The 14,737-nt window shown below is 37.9% G+C and overlaps 1 protein-coding gene across 5 annotated transcripts in view; it reads left to right on the forward strand.

The window, feature by feature from the left end:
- The window catches only part of LOC125229307 (monocarboxylate transporter 10-like), a 276,054-nt gene that overhangs the window by 204,665 nt on the left and 56,652 nt on the right, over window positions 1-14,737 (forward strand). The window contains exon 2 of one of the 5 annotated variants that reach the window (XM_048134113.1): window positions 7,609-8,057. The exons of 1 other annotated variant lie outside the window; for it this stretch is intronic. In XM_048134113.1, coding sequence (XP_047990070.1) covers window positions 7,781-8,057 — 277 coding nt within the window. In that variant the 5' untranslated portion in view covers window positions 7,609-7,780. The remainder of the gene's footprint in view (window positions 1-7,608; window positions 8,058-14,737) is intronic. 3 more of the 5 variants (XM_048134112.1, XM_048134110.1, XM_048134111.1) reach the window with 3 other exon arrangements.

The raw sequence follows: 14,737 nt of genomic DNA on the forward strand, positions 1-14,737 counted from the left end.
ACCTCGATGAGAAAGGAATAACATTCAAATTTCAAAAAAGAAAGATGAGAGGTGCCAGAAGGATATTTTATATCAAGGATCCTGTTATTTGATCCTCACCCGTGTTACAATGACAGTCCATAATACTTTTCTTTTTAGGTCTCGGTGTCGGTTTTATCAAATGCCTGTCTTTTGTGAGAGATATGCGAGTGGATGATACTTATCCTTTTGTAAAGTTAGGGCCCGGGTCAGTTGGAATTGAAACATCTCGGCTATCATAACGAAAAATATTGGGACAAATATTTGGTATTTGTGTTATTAAGAATAAGAGTTTGTGTTATAATTTAATCGTGTATATGATAAGTTGATAACTCTTGTGACGTGTAATCGTTTGTGTGTACTTACGAAATAACTGAATACCTAACCTAAGTATGAATATGAATTAAATTCATTGATGTAGGTTTCTTATCAAGCTTTCATAACCTAATAAAGAAGTTCACTAGTTGCTTCTAACCAGATGAATTTAATTTTAACTAACCCAGCCGCGTCTCATTTAATTTTGAATAATAAATAATAACTATTGTTCCCGAAGGTACCTACCTAAAGGCACACCTCGGACACTGGCGATCAAACGTATTGAAAGAGGCGCATTCCTAGCACATATTCGTGTAGGTGAACGCGTAGGTACTATGCTTGTTATGAGTGAAATATGACAGGTCGACTGTTCGTGTTTCTGACAGGCGGTAACTGTGAGGTAACCGAGAGGGGGTGGCGGCACTTTCAGCGGGGAGCGGGAGCAGCCATACTATACGATAGTACTCTTTATTATACTGTGCTAAAGGTACCTATAGTACCTACAGTCATCATCTGATATCGAAGCAGACAAAAAGTTCACTGAAAAAAGTCTCTAGACAACTAGGGACTAGAGCGACCGGGTGGTCTAGTAGTAACGACGTTAGCCGCGTAAGCTGAAAACCCGGGTTCGATTCCGAATATTCCGATGCGGCCACCTCTATTTGATCTCTTTTTAATCCCCGACGCAAAAACGACGGGGTGTTATAAGTTTGACGTGTCTGTCTGTCTGTTTGTCTGTATGTCTGTCTGTCTGTTTGTGTGTGTGTCTGTCTGTGGCATCATAGCTCCAGAACGGATCCCAAATTTAGATTTAGTTTTTTTTTTTTAAAGCTGAATTAGTCGAGAGTATTCTTAGCCATGTTTCATGAAAATCGATCCACTATGTCGCGGTCGGGGTTTTTTTCAAAATTTTAATTTTGTGGTTGGTTATCAGTTTGTGAAGTCAAAGTTTATATTTAGATAAGGTCAGGTGGGGTAAGGGGGACTATGGGGGAAGGGAAACACTGATCGGTAACTCTGAATTCATAGACTGTAGCTGGGTCATTTGGTGGTCGGTAAGGTACTACCTAGGATTTAGTTCCGAAACAAAAACAAAAATAGCGCTAGCTCTAAGGAGTGTGCGTCCTTGACAAAAACAAAAAATCAGTTGTCGTGCTACAAGACCACGAGTTGGAGGAGTATTATTTGTGTAGTGATTTGGGTAGCAAAAAGTCATGTCCGAAGACTTTTGATATCTGTAAATATTCCTTTATATGTTTAATGTTCATGTCTGGTATTTGAATTTGAGAAAACTATGCTGTAAATATGAAAATTCAACGTGATTCATAACACAACCTACAAATGACATACCGGGGTAACGGGAACTACCATAGCCGGGGTAAGTGGAACATATGTTTCCTTTTCCCGATTTCAGGGGTCATGAACATTTTCAGAGACACATATTCTATACGTACAGAAATTTTGTATTGATCCAAGCTTCAGTATTTTAAATACGAATAATTACTAATAATTAATAGTCGTTTTTTAATTTGCAATACTGAAATTTGAATTTTCGAAAAAAACTTGTAAAAAAATCTTTAAAAACAATTATAATTTTTAGTTAACCACCCCTGTCTCAAGCCCATATGTTCCCCTTACCCCGAATTTCAATTTATGTAAATATTTTCTATTTTAAACTATATGTCAAAGAACCAAAGTCTCCATTTGATTGGTGATGTTTTTTTTTAATTTACATTGCCGGTATAATCCACACTAGCAGCAATACTTTAAGATTTTAGCGAAGTGTTTCCCTTACCCCAAAACTCGGGAAAGGGAAACGGCAGGACCAGCCTAAACATTTTATAAATTTCCAGCTACATGCAATAAAGCTAGTTTGAAAATTAATTTCGCCCTAGAAAGCAGACTTAAAGAAGCATACTTTGTGTCGGTCAAGATGAATATACGACATTAAATAAAGTGATTAGAGCTCGATGTAAAATATAAAAAATGAAGTATGTTTCCCTTACCCCACCTGACCTTACTTCAGTTTATTGGCCGCTCTAAGACATTAATGTCAACTGTAGAACTGTAGATATGTTACTGAAAGACACAGAAATAACGACAAAGATAGCGTTCATGTAATAAAAGTAGCTCACGTACGAGAAGGTCATAAACTCGACCAAATCGAAAGTGTAATCTTAAAGACTCGTCACGTTTGACATCGTCATGTCACGTTGCGAGACAAATAGACAAAAAGTATCAATAAGATCAAAACAATGATTAAACGTAATCCACAAAATGTACAATCTTTGAGACACAATATACGATTGGTACTTCGCTAAGTATGTTCTTATAATAATATGTCAACCAATTTGAATCCTAGGCCACAGTAGAACCTTTGCACAGTAAACGTCGTTTATGGCAAATAAAACATGGTGTAAAGAAGACAGGGTTCAGGCTAGGATTCAGATTGGTTCACCGTACACTACTGGTATGATTTTCTGTGTTAAATCTTATGAAACCTGTATGACATGTTTGACATTCCATAAAACTACGCATATTTATTACAATCAGTATGAAGCCTTCACGCACGTTGCCAATACAATATATCTTAAGTTAATAATAGACTTGAAAATGTACTATTTCTTTCACTAGTTATTATTTAATTCCATTAAATTTTATTCTCTTGAACTAGGTGGCTCTAAAAGCATGGAAAATACGGCAAATCCTTTTTTAGCAGAGCAAACGTGGTAACGTTATTACATTCACGTTCACGTATCTAATACGTTCCTTAGTAAACATAACCGCAGGCATTAGGTTTCGTTCCTTGCTTTCCGTTTACATTCAACCCTTTTATGCAAATAACATAAGTGTATCTGGTAATGTAAAGGTTAACGCCCATATATCCACTCGACATTAGGTAAGTTTATGATAAACGTACTTCTAAAGATAATAACAAGGTCATTTTTGTCATAAAGCTTTGTTTTGTGACCCAGCTTGACGTTACCAAATTAACAAAAATTATTTGATTTTTGCCTATGTACCAATATAGTTAGTTAGTTTTATTGGGCATGCGTAGATCAATTATCCATAACTACCAAGACACAAAGCTGTAGGTATATTTTTTCTTCAATTTGCTCTTACTTCACAAGTGCACAAACAACCGGTCACCACCTATAAAATGGCTGAGTTTGGCTCATTAGATACAGAATTGAAAAAAATTAGATAGGTCATAAAAAACAAGAAATATTTGATCAATCCTTACATTAAGCAGCGTTTTCACTTAGTGTTCTGTTCTGAACAGTTCTTAGCGAGCATTCGTTCGTTTGTGCACCGAAAAAGGGATGGAAGTATTTTCATCTGCTCACGAACGAATGCTCGCTCAGAACTGGGTGCGTAGCCGAATGGCACAAACGCTCACGAAACGAAGCGCTCGTAGATAATCCATCTATCACTGCGCCAGAGCCAGATTACCTTTCGTGACGTTTCGTTTTCGTTTCACGTCGCAGAAATGCCATTCAGTTACGGCACCAGGCCCCGTAGCCGAATGGCATTTCTCCGATGCCAAACGAAAGCGATACGCCGCTGGCTCTGTCGCGCCAATACGCAAGCGCGATAGAGATAGATATCTACTAGCGCTTCGTTTCGTGAGCGTTTCGTGAGCGATTGTGCCATTCGGCTAGCCACCCTGTTCAGAACATTAAGTTAAAACGCAACTTGAGGCCGGGAACGTGTATACTAACCTTAAAGCGAAAAATCTTACATATCAGGTTATTGGCCGTATAAAAGCCAAAAAGCTTCACGTGCTCTCTAGATAACAAATATTTTAGAGACTGTCGTAACGAACGTATTTTATATTCATATGCGATATGCAAACGCTTCATCGCTCGCGTTAAATTCGAAAATTGCGGAATGCTCCATACTAGGAGGAGGAGGTAGTAGTTTAGTGGGAGGTAGGGCATAGCGAATGATATTCCGCTTTGTGTGGTAGGGCACAGCACAGCGGATATCGTCTCGCTCGAATCTAGAGCAGAGCCCAACTGGGGTATTACCTCCGCCTTACAGAAGACCGCAGCCAAATAGCACTAGACCCTACTCATAGTGTTGTGTTCCTGCCGGTGAGTAAGGCTGCCAGAGCTCAACGAGGGTGCGGTGTGCTGATGACGGGAGGACTTACGGAACTAACTTGTTCCGTCTATCGTCGGCAACCCGAACCCTCCTTGGAACTTGTACACTCCTTTTTGCTGTGTACTTAACACAGCAAAAGGGAGTGTACATGTTTCTAATGGGGTGGCAACGCGCATGTGACACTGTTTGAGTTGCAGGCGTCCATAGGTTACGGTGACCGCTTTACATCAGGCAGACCGTATACTTGTTTGCCACCGACGTAGTATTAAAAAAAAAAATACTAGTGATGGGCCGAATATGGATTTTGCCGAATACGAATATTCGGCCGAACATTCGGTTCAGCTCTTACCGAACCGAACATTCGGCCGAATATTCAGTTACACCATATTTCTAAAGTGGATGTTAAGATTAAAACTAGTAAATAATTGATAACGGTTACATATGTTACTACATATGTTATCTTCTTATGAATTATGATTTAGTGGATAACTAAAACGCAGTTAAAATAGTTCTGAACTCTTCTCAACTCTTAAACTACGGTTTTTTAACTTTTTTAAAAAACAATTGTATAACTAAAACGCAGTTAAAATAGTTCTGAACTCTTCTGAACTCTTAAACTACGGTTTTTTAACTTTTTTAAAAAACAATTGTATTTACATTTTGAATTTTTGACGCATAATTATCTCTTTTTAGTAGTTCCTTAGAAAACTATACTAAAATAGGAGCTTATTATCCAATGGAATACGTAAGATCTTCATTAGTTATTTGCTTGGTTTATTCGGTAAATATTCGGCAATGCAACCGAATTATTCGGCCGAATACGAACATTGAAAAACTTGCCGAATATGCCGAATACCGAATATTTACCGAATATTCGGCCCATCTCTACTCCATACAAACTTCCATCCCTCAATTTAGGGAAGTGGGGGGGTTTGAAAGAGACAAAAAGTAACCTATGTCACTCTCCACCCCTTCAACTATCTCCACTTAAAAAATCACGTCAATTCGTCGCTCCGTCTTGCCGTGAAAGACTGACAAACAAACAGACACACGCACTTTCCCGTTTATAATATTACTAGCTTTTGCCCGCGGCTTCGTTCGCGTTAGAAAGAGACAAAAAGTAGCCTATATCACTCTCCATCCCTTCAACTAGGCTTGAAATTAAATTATGGTTATCTCCATTAAAAAATCACGTCAATTTGTCGCTACCGTTTTGCCGTGAAAGAATGACAAACAAACAGACACACGCACTTTCCCATTCTTATGATTGGGTTCATACGATATGCAGACGCGTCGACGTTCAGTTATGCGCGCGTGATGTATCGCGGGCTGTGACGGTTGCATTTGGACAATAATCTGACTTATTTACGAAGATTTAGTACAAATAGGATACTGACTGTGACATTCGAGTGGAGATTTATGAAGGTGCTGGCCAGATCGTGTGGGTATGTTTGCTGGTTAAGCGAGGTTTGCACTCGGGCAAACCAGTGTAAAGATTTGTAACAGCAATGCTTATAGAAGGAGATCCTTTAGGGTCCCCCCACATCTAGCGTCTCGCGAGTCGCGAGCGTCGCGTCGGGCCAACTGTATGGGCAAAGCCTGACGCCGCGTCGACGTCGCGTCGACGCGGCGTCTTTTTCCATACAGTTGATCCGACGCGACGCTCGCGGGACGCTAGATATGGGGGGACCCTTATATCAATCCTACTGAATCGCAGATCACTTTAAAAAAAGGTTCCCTAGAGTAAATCCAATAACTTGCCATGCGCGCAGGTGAGTCAACCGCGTATCTATTGCTTTTTAGACTTTGTAAAAATAGTTATCCTAGTACATACAACATCAATATATATCATTACCATTAAGACGCTACAGGAAGGGTCAATTCTCCATACAAACGCTCTCGACTATTTCCTCCCTGGTTTTTGAAGATACAGCAATGATCTTTTCAACACAGATTAGTATTATTTTTATCTCGGACCGTTTTAATGACGCTAGAGGCCATCAAAAATTTCCAAAAATGGCGGTATCGGTTATGGCGTACAAAAGGTGTGGTATTCAAAATTGGAGACAATTAGCCAAAAAACTAAACGGTCCGACACAGATTATTTCATTGTTATTCAGATTCTCAAATTTCGTTAATCGTTGAGAATCTGAATAACAATGAAATAATCTGTGTCGGACCGTTTAGTTTTGAAGGAGGAAACAGTCGAGAGCGGAACCTCGATTTTAAAGTTTTTTCCGCAATATCTTTTATCTGGACATTTTTTTTTCGATAAATCTAGTTAATAACACTAGTATAATTAAACTAGAATTCCCAAATTGAATGGGGGGTTCCTTTCCATTTTAGCATTTTCGCTCCTGTAGCGTCTTAAAAGAGAACGCTATCTAATAACGTAAAGCTGTAATTTTGAAAACACAATAAGTATTCTTGTTTCGCTATAAACTTTGTAAAGTTAGCATTCAGAATATTTCTACGGTCAGGCGTTTCTCAAGGGCATCAAACGTCTGCCACATAGGGCGGGTTGTTCAGCGGTTCTTGATTTGTCGCTACACTTAAATCCCCAACTTATCTGGCGTGGACAAAATGGACTCGACGATTCCATTCCGTCCCTTTATCGTAGACTCGTAGCGGTTCGAGAGCGTTTAAAATAGAATAGAAATATACTTGAATTCTATCGGTTTTAGTGGAGCACTTCATTTCAAGTAGTTTTGGAGTGAAGATAAACGAGAACGAAAAGTATTTCGATTGTCTTGATAGATGTTTTAAAAGATTAATAACTTTTAACGAACTTTCTTATGAAGTTATGAATTAATATGCCCGATCTGTTTTTGACTAACCTTCAGTGCCAGGATTACCTATCTCAAGAATAAATCTAATTTCGAGGGATAAAAATTCGAGGGATTCGAGGAAATAAAAACTTATTTCCTAGTCGAGACCCATACGGCGCTTGAAAATCAATAACGAAATAGTAAACACCAACTAAACTCATTTATAAAACGTACCTACTACCTATACAAATAATTATGGACCTAACTCCTAAGATTATAGATTTTATCAAATAAATTTACTCATATAAGTTCGATCGAACTTCACTTCAAGAAGTTCGTTTGATCATAAATTATCAATAGGATACTCAGGTACTTAGAATAAAATTCTAAAATAAAATAGGTACATGTTCATTCTCATCAAATAGTTAATCAGTCGCTGTCATCTTCACTAGTCTTAGACGAACGGCAGGCTTCGAAAACACAAAACATTCAACCATCGGTGTAGTGTAGTGATGTGCCGGACATGATATCCGGTGGCACGCGGTGATGCGGTCCCAGGATGCGATGCATTGATGGAAGAGTCATGGTCGAGCGGCGGGGCGCCGCTGTTGCGCACGCGGTCCCTGCCGCTGGTGCTGGAGCAGAGCGGGCCGCCGCGGCAGGCCAAGCTCGACCCGCGGCAGCTGCTCACGCTCACGCGCCACTACTACCCCGAGGGGGGGTGGGGCTGGGGCGTGGCCGCCGCGGCCACGCTGGCGCAGATCTTGGCGCACGGGCTCCACCAGGCCGCCGCCGTGCTCGCCGTCGAGGCCGGACGACGGTTCGGACCGGAGGTGCGGATGCAAGCAGGTAACACATTACAACTATATTTTCACCCATTAGGTCAAGCAAACGTATCTACTTAGCATGTCAAATGAACTTTAATCTTTCGGGCGTCAATTTATTACGTTGAAAAACATTAAAAATGCCTCGTTACGTAATATTTAATTGCAACAACATAAAAATTATGAACACTCAAGGGCCTAAGACATAAGTGAAGTGTTTTAGTGACGTTTACCAGTGTCTTTGATGTCTCAGGTTTGTAGCCGTTATAGGTTATAAATTTGAAATATCTGTTCGCCTTTGTACACTTTCTAGGTCGTATTGTCACTAGTTATTGTTAATTGTGTTTTTCAATTCAGTGTTAACGTGTGTACAAGGCTAGAACAAGTGTAGACATAGTTAAGCGTCATTATTTCATGTAAGTACCTACCTGCAACCGCTGAGCTTGAGTAAGCAATTTCTTGCTTTGTTTTAGTGTTTAGTACATTAAAACCCATCTACAATGCAAACACGCAGAGCAGCTGCAGCAGCCGCAGCAGCGGCTCTCCAGCAGGAGCCTGAAAAGTGTGATAAGCTCCAACTTACCTTGCTGGAATTAAAACAATCCAAGGAATTTAGTGCTCAATTGCTCAGTGAAAGAGAAGACAGTGAGAAAGAGCTTTTATTAGTAATTGATAGGAACGATAAGTTGAAAAAGGAACTGTGTACATTAGAGAGTGATTACAATAATGTAAATTCAGAGCGGGCCCGGCTTCAGGAGACGGTTGACAGGTTTATGGAGTGCAACGCTGCATATGAACAGGCCCTGAAAGACATCGACTCATTGGAGAGAGCACTGCACGACGCCCACGAACAAATCTACGAGCTACGGGAGGCCCAAAACCAAGCAGCTGCGGCACACACTCAGACCTTGTTCGAGGAACTGGTCCGGCCTGACTCCCAGTTGGTTACCGCAGCAATTGAAATCCCTTTGGTCACTACAGATTTAGCCAATGATACCACCACACCAAGGTTAGTAAATTGCAGCGGAAACAAACTAAAGAAATATATTAAATTGAATAAAGTCATTAGAAAAAAAGAAAAACTGTCAAAAATAAATAAATTGTTTTTCAAAAAATTAAAATATTGTAAAGTTAATATAGGCTTAGTGGATAAGTTGGATTTGTATACTGCTCAGTTAGAAAATAGTAAATTACAGTATGAAACTGACACACAGGCATTAAAATCAAAAATTCAGACTTTGGAGGATTCAATAAAATCTTTGGAAGGCATAAATGAAAGTTCAAAAAAAGTTATTAATGAATATTCTTTGGCTATGGATGACTTAATATCCCAGATAAAGCATAATTCAGACCGCTTTGAGTCGTTGACCAATGCCCAGTCATGTGCATGTAAGCAGGTGACCGGGGATTTGTCAACCAGCACACTCTACCCAAGCCTGTATGACAGTTTACAACAACAGCATATAAGTGGTAGTAGCTCTTTCGACACTTCTCTAAAATGTATACCTAAGCCTAATGTTATTATGTACTGTGATGAAATTGGAAGCGATATGAGCTCATTTCTAAACTTTTACTTAAAGGGACTTAGTACAATCAACCATTGTTTGCCTCATAGTAGTTTTGAAAATATTTTAAAACAAATTTTAAATGACAGTGATATTCATTCTCAGACGACACTGCTTATCTTTATGGGAAATAGGGGCAATGTGAACAAAAATAATTTGGTCAAATACTTTGAACAGTTAAACTCAATGGCAGTGCATAAAATTATTTTTTTCACATTCCCCTACTGTTCCCAAATGTCAGAGGCAGAAAATAACACTAGACATAAGTTAAATATAGCTTTATATAATCTTTGTACATATAGTAGTAAGGTTAGCATAATTGACACTAACAAATTTGTTAGTAAATACCATATGCCTATGGTATTTTTGACTAAAGGTAATTGTTACCTTTCAAATTATTACAAAAGACAAATAGCATTATCGCTATCCTATTTACTTGACATTTCTGCCAAAAATTTGGCAGACAATTCTGCTCCTATTGAGCAGCAAAGTATGAACTTGGAATTGGTTCCAGTCATAACCAATGATTTAAACTAGCTTTTAAGACAAAAGATTCTGTCTCTGGCAATCTAGACTTAAGTAAATATAAGGAAAAAAACTGTAAGCAAGGGGAAGTATATCCACCTGGTGCATCAAAATATTCAATGTATTAGAGGTAAAGATTTACAAATTGAACTTTTTATGAAGGATTTTTATATAGATATTTTATGTATTACTGAACACTGGTTAAAAAATAATGAATTAATGCCTCAATTTATTAATCACCAGGTAGGAAGTTCGTTCACCAGGCATAGTTCCATACATGGTGGGTCGTTAATTATAATAAATAATCAGTTAAAATTTAAGGAACGCAAGGATATTGTGTCCATGTCTGTTGAACGGACTATAGAACTAAGTGCAGTAGAATTGGAGCAATTTATTGTTGTGTGCGTGTATAGGCCGCCATTAAGTAATTTTGAATTATTTGAAAGCATAATGGAATCTGTGCTACTGAAAATATCGCCTTCCAGCAAGAAATTACTTATTTGCGGCGACTTTAATGTAAATATTTTAGAAAATTCGACATTAACTTGTAGGCTGTTGAATTTTTTCAAATCATGTAATCTGAACCACATTTTTATGGAGCCTACTAGAGTGACTGCTACTAGTGCAACCTGTATAGATAATATTTTCACAGATATTTTTCCTATTACAAAAAATGTAATCAGCAATTTAGAGTCCGACCATTTAGGTCAATTAATGGTATTTGAAGCTGCTAGGAAAAATACCTTGAAAAAACAGATAACTTTTGTACCAGTAACCTCGGACCGCGTGGAAAGAATGAAACAGAGTTTAGTTCAGGCGCTACCCGTTCTGTCTCCAAACATGAGTCCTAATGATATGTATAATTCATTCTTTCACACATATATGGAAAATTATAATACGATATTTACAACAAAAACGGTCACGGTTAGTGATGCATCAGTTTTTAGTGAGTGGGCAACTGCAGAGTTACATCAACGAAGACGTGCATTGTATGCCCTGTATGAGGAACGGCGGTTTAATACGAGTGATGAATTTAAAGAACATGTCAAACAATTTTCGAAACAGTTTAAATTAGATTGTCATACCGCTAAACGTAATTATTTAAGCAAGAAAATTAAAAGTAGTTCCGATATAATTAAAGCAACGTGGAAAGTAATTAACGTGGAGACTGGTCGGTCAAAGCAAAGAACAAATGAACTGAAATTAAAAATTGATGGCAAAATTGTAGATTCCAATTTAGAAGTAGCAACAGAATTTGAAAAGTTCTTCACTGATATACCAGTTTCCACAACTAGGCACTTAAATTCATCACCCGCATCTGCCGTTACATTGTTAGAAGATAATGTCACAGAATGTAGTAGAGACCTTGTATTTGAACATGTTAGTACCTCAGATATAATTAAGGCATTTCAATCAATTAATGTTAAAAAAACTTGTGACCTCTGGGGAGTCTCTGTCCATGGTGTTAAATCTTTAATAGAAATTGTAGCGCCTGACTTGGTAGTTATCTTTAATAACAGTGTTGATTGTGGTGAGTTTCCTGATCTTATGAAACACAGTAAAGTCATTCCATTATTTAAATCTGGTAGCACATCCGACCCCACTAATTTTAGACCGATATCAGTGTTACCGACATTCAGCAAAATTTTTGAAAAGTTAGTGTTATTTCAGCTATTGCAACATTTTAACATCAATAATCTAATGCACAATAAACAATTTGGTTTTACACGGGGTCGCTCAACAACCGACGCTGGTGTTGAGCTAATCAAACAGATTTTCGATGCCTGGGAGGAGTCACAGGATGCCTTGGGTATCTTCTGTGATTTATCTAAGGCTTTCGATTGCGTCTGTCATGAAACACTGATCAGGAAATTGCACTACTATGGAGTGCGAGGATCGGCACTGAATTTAGTCAAATCTTACTTACACGATAGAATACAAAGGGTCGACGTGAATGGACAGCGCTCACCGGGGTCACTAGTCTCTATGGGTGTACCGCAGGGATCAATATTGGGGCCTTTCCTGTTCCTTATCTACATTAATGACCTGCCATATCTTGTAAAGACCCACCATGATATAGTATTGTTTGCAGATGATACTTCCCTTATTTTCAAAGTCAAACGTCAGCAACAAACTTGTGAAAATGTAAACAATGCTATTTCCGAAGTAGTTAATTGGTTTAGTGTTAATAACTTATTGTTAAATGAGAAAAAGACTAAATGTATTAAGTTTGTAACGAGTAATGCTAAAAATGAACAAGCAAGTGTCGTTGTGAAGGATGAGGAATTGGAACTGGTAGATAGTACAGTTTTTCTTGGCATAACTTTAGATTCTAAACTTCAGTGGGGTCCCCATATTGCTACCCTCTCGAATAGACTGAGCTCTGCAGCATTTGCAGTGAGCAAGATCCGTCAGTTAACAGACGTGGAAACAGCTCGATTAGTTTATTTTAGTTACTTTCACAGCATTATGTCATATGGTATTTTACTATGGGGCAGTGCTTCAGAGATAAATACCATATTTGTTCTGCAGAAGAGGGCTATTCGAGCAATATACAAAATGAACCATAGAGACTCACTTAGAGATAAGTTTAAGGACATTAATATAATGACAGTGCATTGTCAATATATTTATGAGAATATTATGTATGTACATAAAAACATTTGTAAATTTAAGAAAAACTGTGATGTACATAATATAAACACTAGAAATAAGCATAAGCTTGCAGTGCCCTTCACTCGGCTCCATAAAATTAAAAAATCATTCATGGGTAATTGTGTAAGATTTTATAACAAACTTCCTAATGCCATCACTGAACTGTCTTTTAATCGATTTAAACATTATATAAAGCGTATACTGATCTCTAAAGCCTACTACAGCACACAAGACTACATGAATGATGAAACACCGTGGGATACAAGTATTGTTGAAAACCATTAATTATATAGCTTATTAATGATGATAATTATTGATAATTCAATGTATTTTTATACAATTTTTTTGACATTTAGAATTTATTCTAGAAGTTTTTATACTAGTATTTTTTTATACAATTTAGATTGATATCATTTTATTAAATCAATGTAGTTTTAAAACAATATTGTTTATTGCACCAATAAATTGCTCTGATATTTAGAATAAGATGAATATTGTACACTGTTGACAATTTAAAAGTGCTTATTGTAAGCCTATTTGAATAAAGAATATTTTGATTGATTGATTGATTGATCAGTACAAAATCTGACACGCTCAGCCGCCATACAAATAGATGAATTTGTTTCTTCTATCTGAATCTAATTCTCTGTTTTCACCTCAGTAACTAGAAAGAGCGTGAAGGAAAATCGACAAAATACGTCAATTTAGCCGTGTCGAATCCCCCCCATCATTACTCTTTGCATGTACGTTGTGTCATCTTAAAACTAAGTTAATCGTGCCAATTATTGTCCTATCTTTTATGAAGTAAAATCTTATTCGTATATAAAAATAACGTACCCGGCACTCTCTGGAATGCCGTTGACAAAAACAGTACAGAAATAATGTAAAATACTGTTCTAGCACGGATAGCCTTTAAGAACATTAAGAAAAGGTGTGGAACAAAAAGTCTGATCATTGTCACTCACTCCTCATACGTAAGTAGATAATACCTGATTTAAATATTACGGCTACCTGCACCTCTGCTATGCTACTTTATAAGACTGAGGTTGAGTTACATAACGTGTAATGGATTAATCATAATACCTACTTATATCATAAGTAGGTAACAGGTATTGAAATGAACATAGAAAATCACTTTAGCGGGCTTCTAAATAAGGGTAAGTACCTGACATAAAGTGAAATCTTATTACCCAAATTTGCCTTGCCATTGCCACCGAATATGTTAAAAAAGGGAAATAGGTATAATAATTTATAAAGCGACGCGGGCCATGGCATTGTCCTCTGAAAAGTATCCCCTCAAAAAGGTTGTTACGAGGCAAAAAATAATAGCACCTACTAGAGAGGTGACAATAAATCAACTTTCGATGATGGTGACAGCGGGGGTAAAGACCTTCGCACACCTACTTATACTGCTCCTGATTCCATTATGTAAACTACGCAACACAAAATACTACGCAATACAGTAAAAATATCTCACATTCGCAAATTACCTCGCGAAAAACTTTCATGCAAAGAAAATTCGTACCATGCTCATATACTAAAAGAGTGCGCAAAATGTTTGAAGACTAAGGGCCGGTTGCATCAAACCGTCTGTCACCGTTAAAACGTTCGTTAAATTTTGTTGTATGGGAAGTTCCATAGACGTTTGCTGCTTGACGATGATGCATCTGTCAAATGTGGTTGATGCAACTGGCCCTAAATGCCATACGTGGCGCGGACTTATATTAGGACGCTACCATACAGACGTCTTGAAAGCGAGGCGAGCGCTTAGCGAGTTCACAATGAGTGTGAAACATTTTCACTATGAACCATGACCTGAAATTTTAAAAGAAATCGTTGCGTACTCACGGGGAACTAAGCGAACTCAGCTCTCGATTAGCTTTCAACTCGGTCGCAGCTCACCAGTGTAACAACGCCCTTACTACTCGTACATTTTCCATCTGTAGTTTTTGCATTCACT

Source organism: Leguminivora glycinivorella, chromosome 9, assembly GCF_023078275.1.
Source record: "Leguminivora glycinivorella isolate SPB_JAAS2020 chromosome 9, LegGlyc_1.1, whole genome shotgun sequence".
Classification (NCBI taxonomy): domain Eukaryota; kingdom Metazoa; phylum Arthropoda; class Insecta; order Lepidoptera; family Tortricidae; genus Leguminivora; species Leguminivora glycinivorella.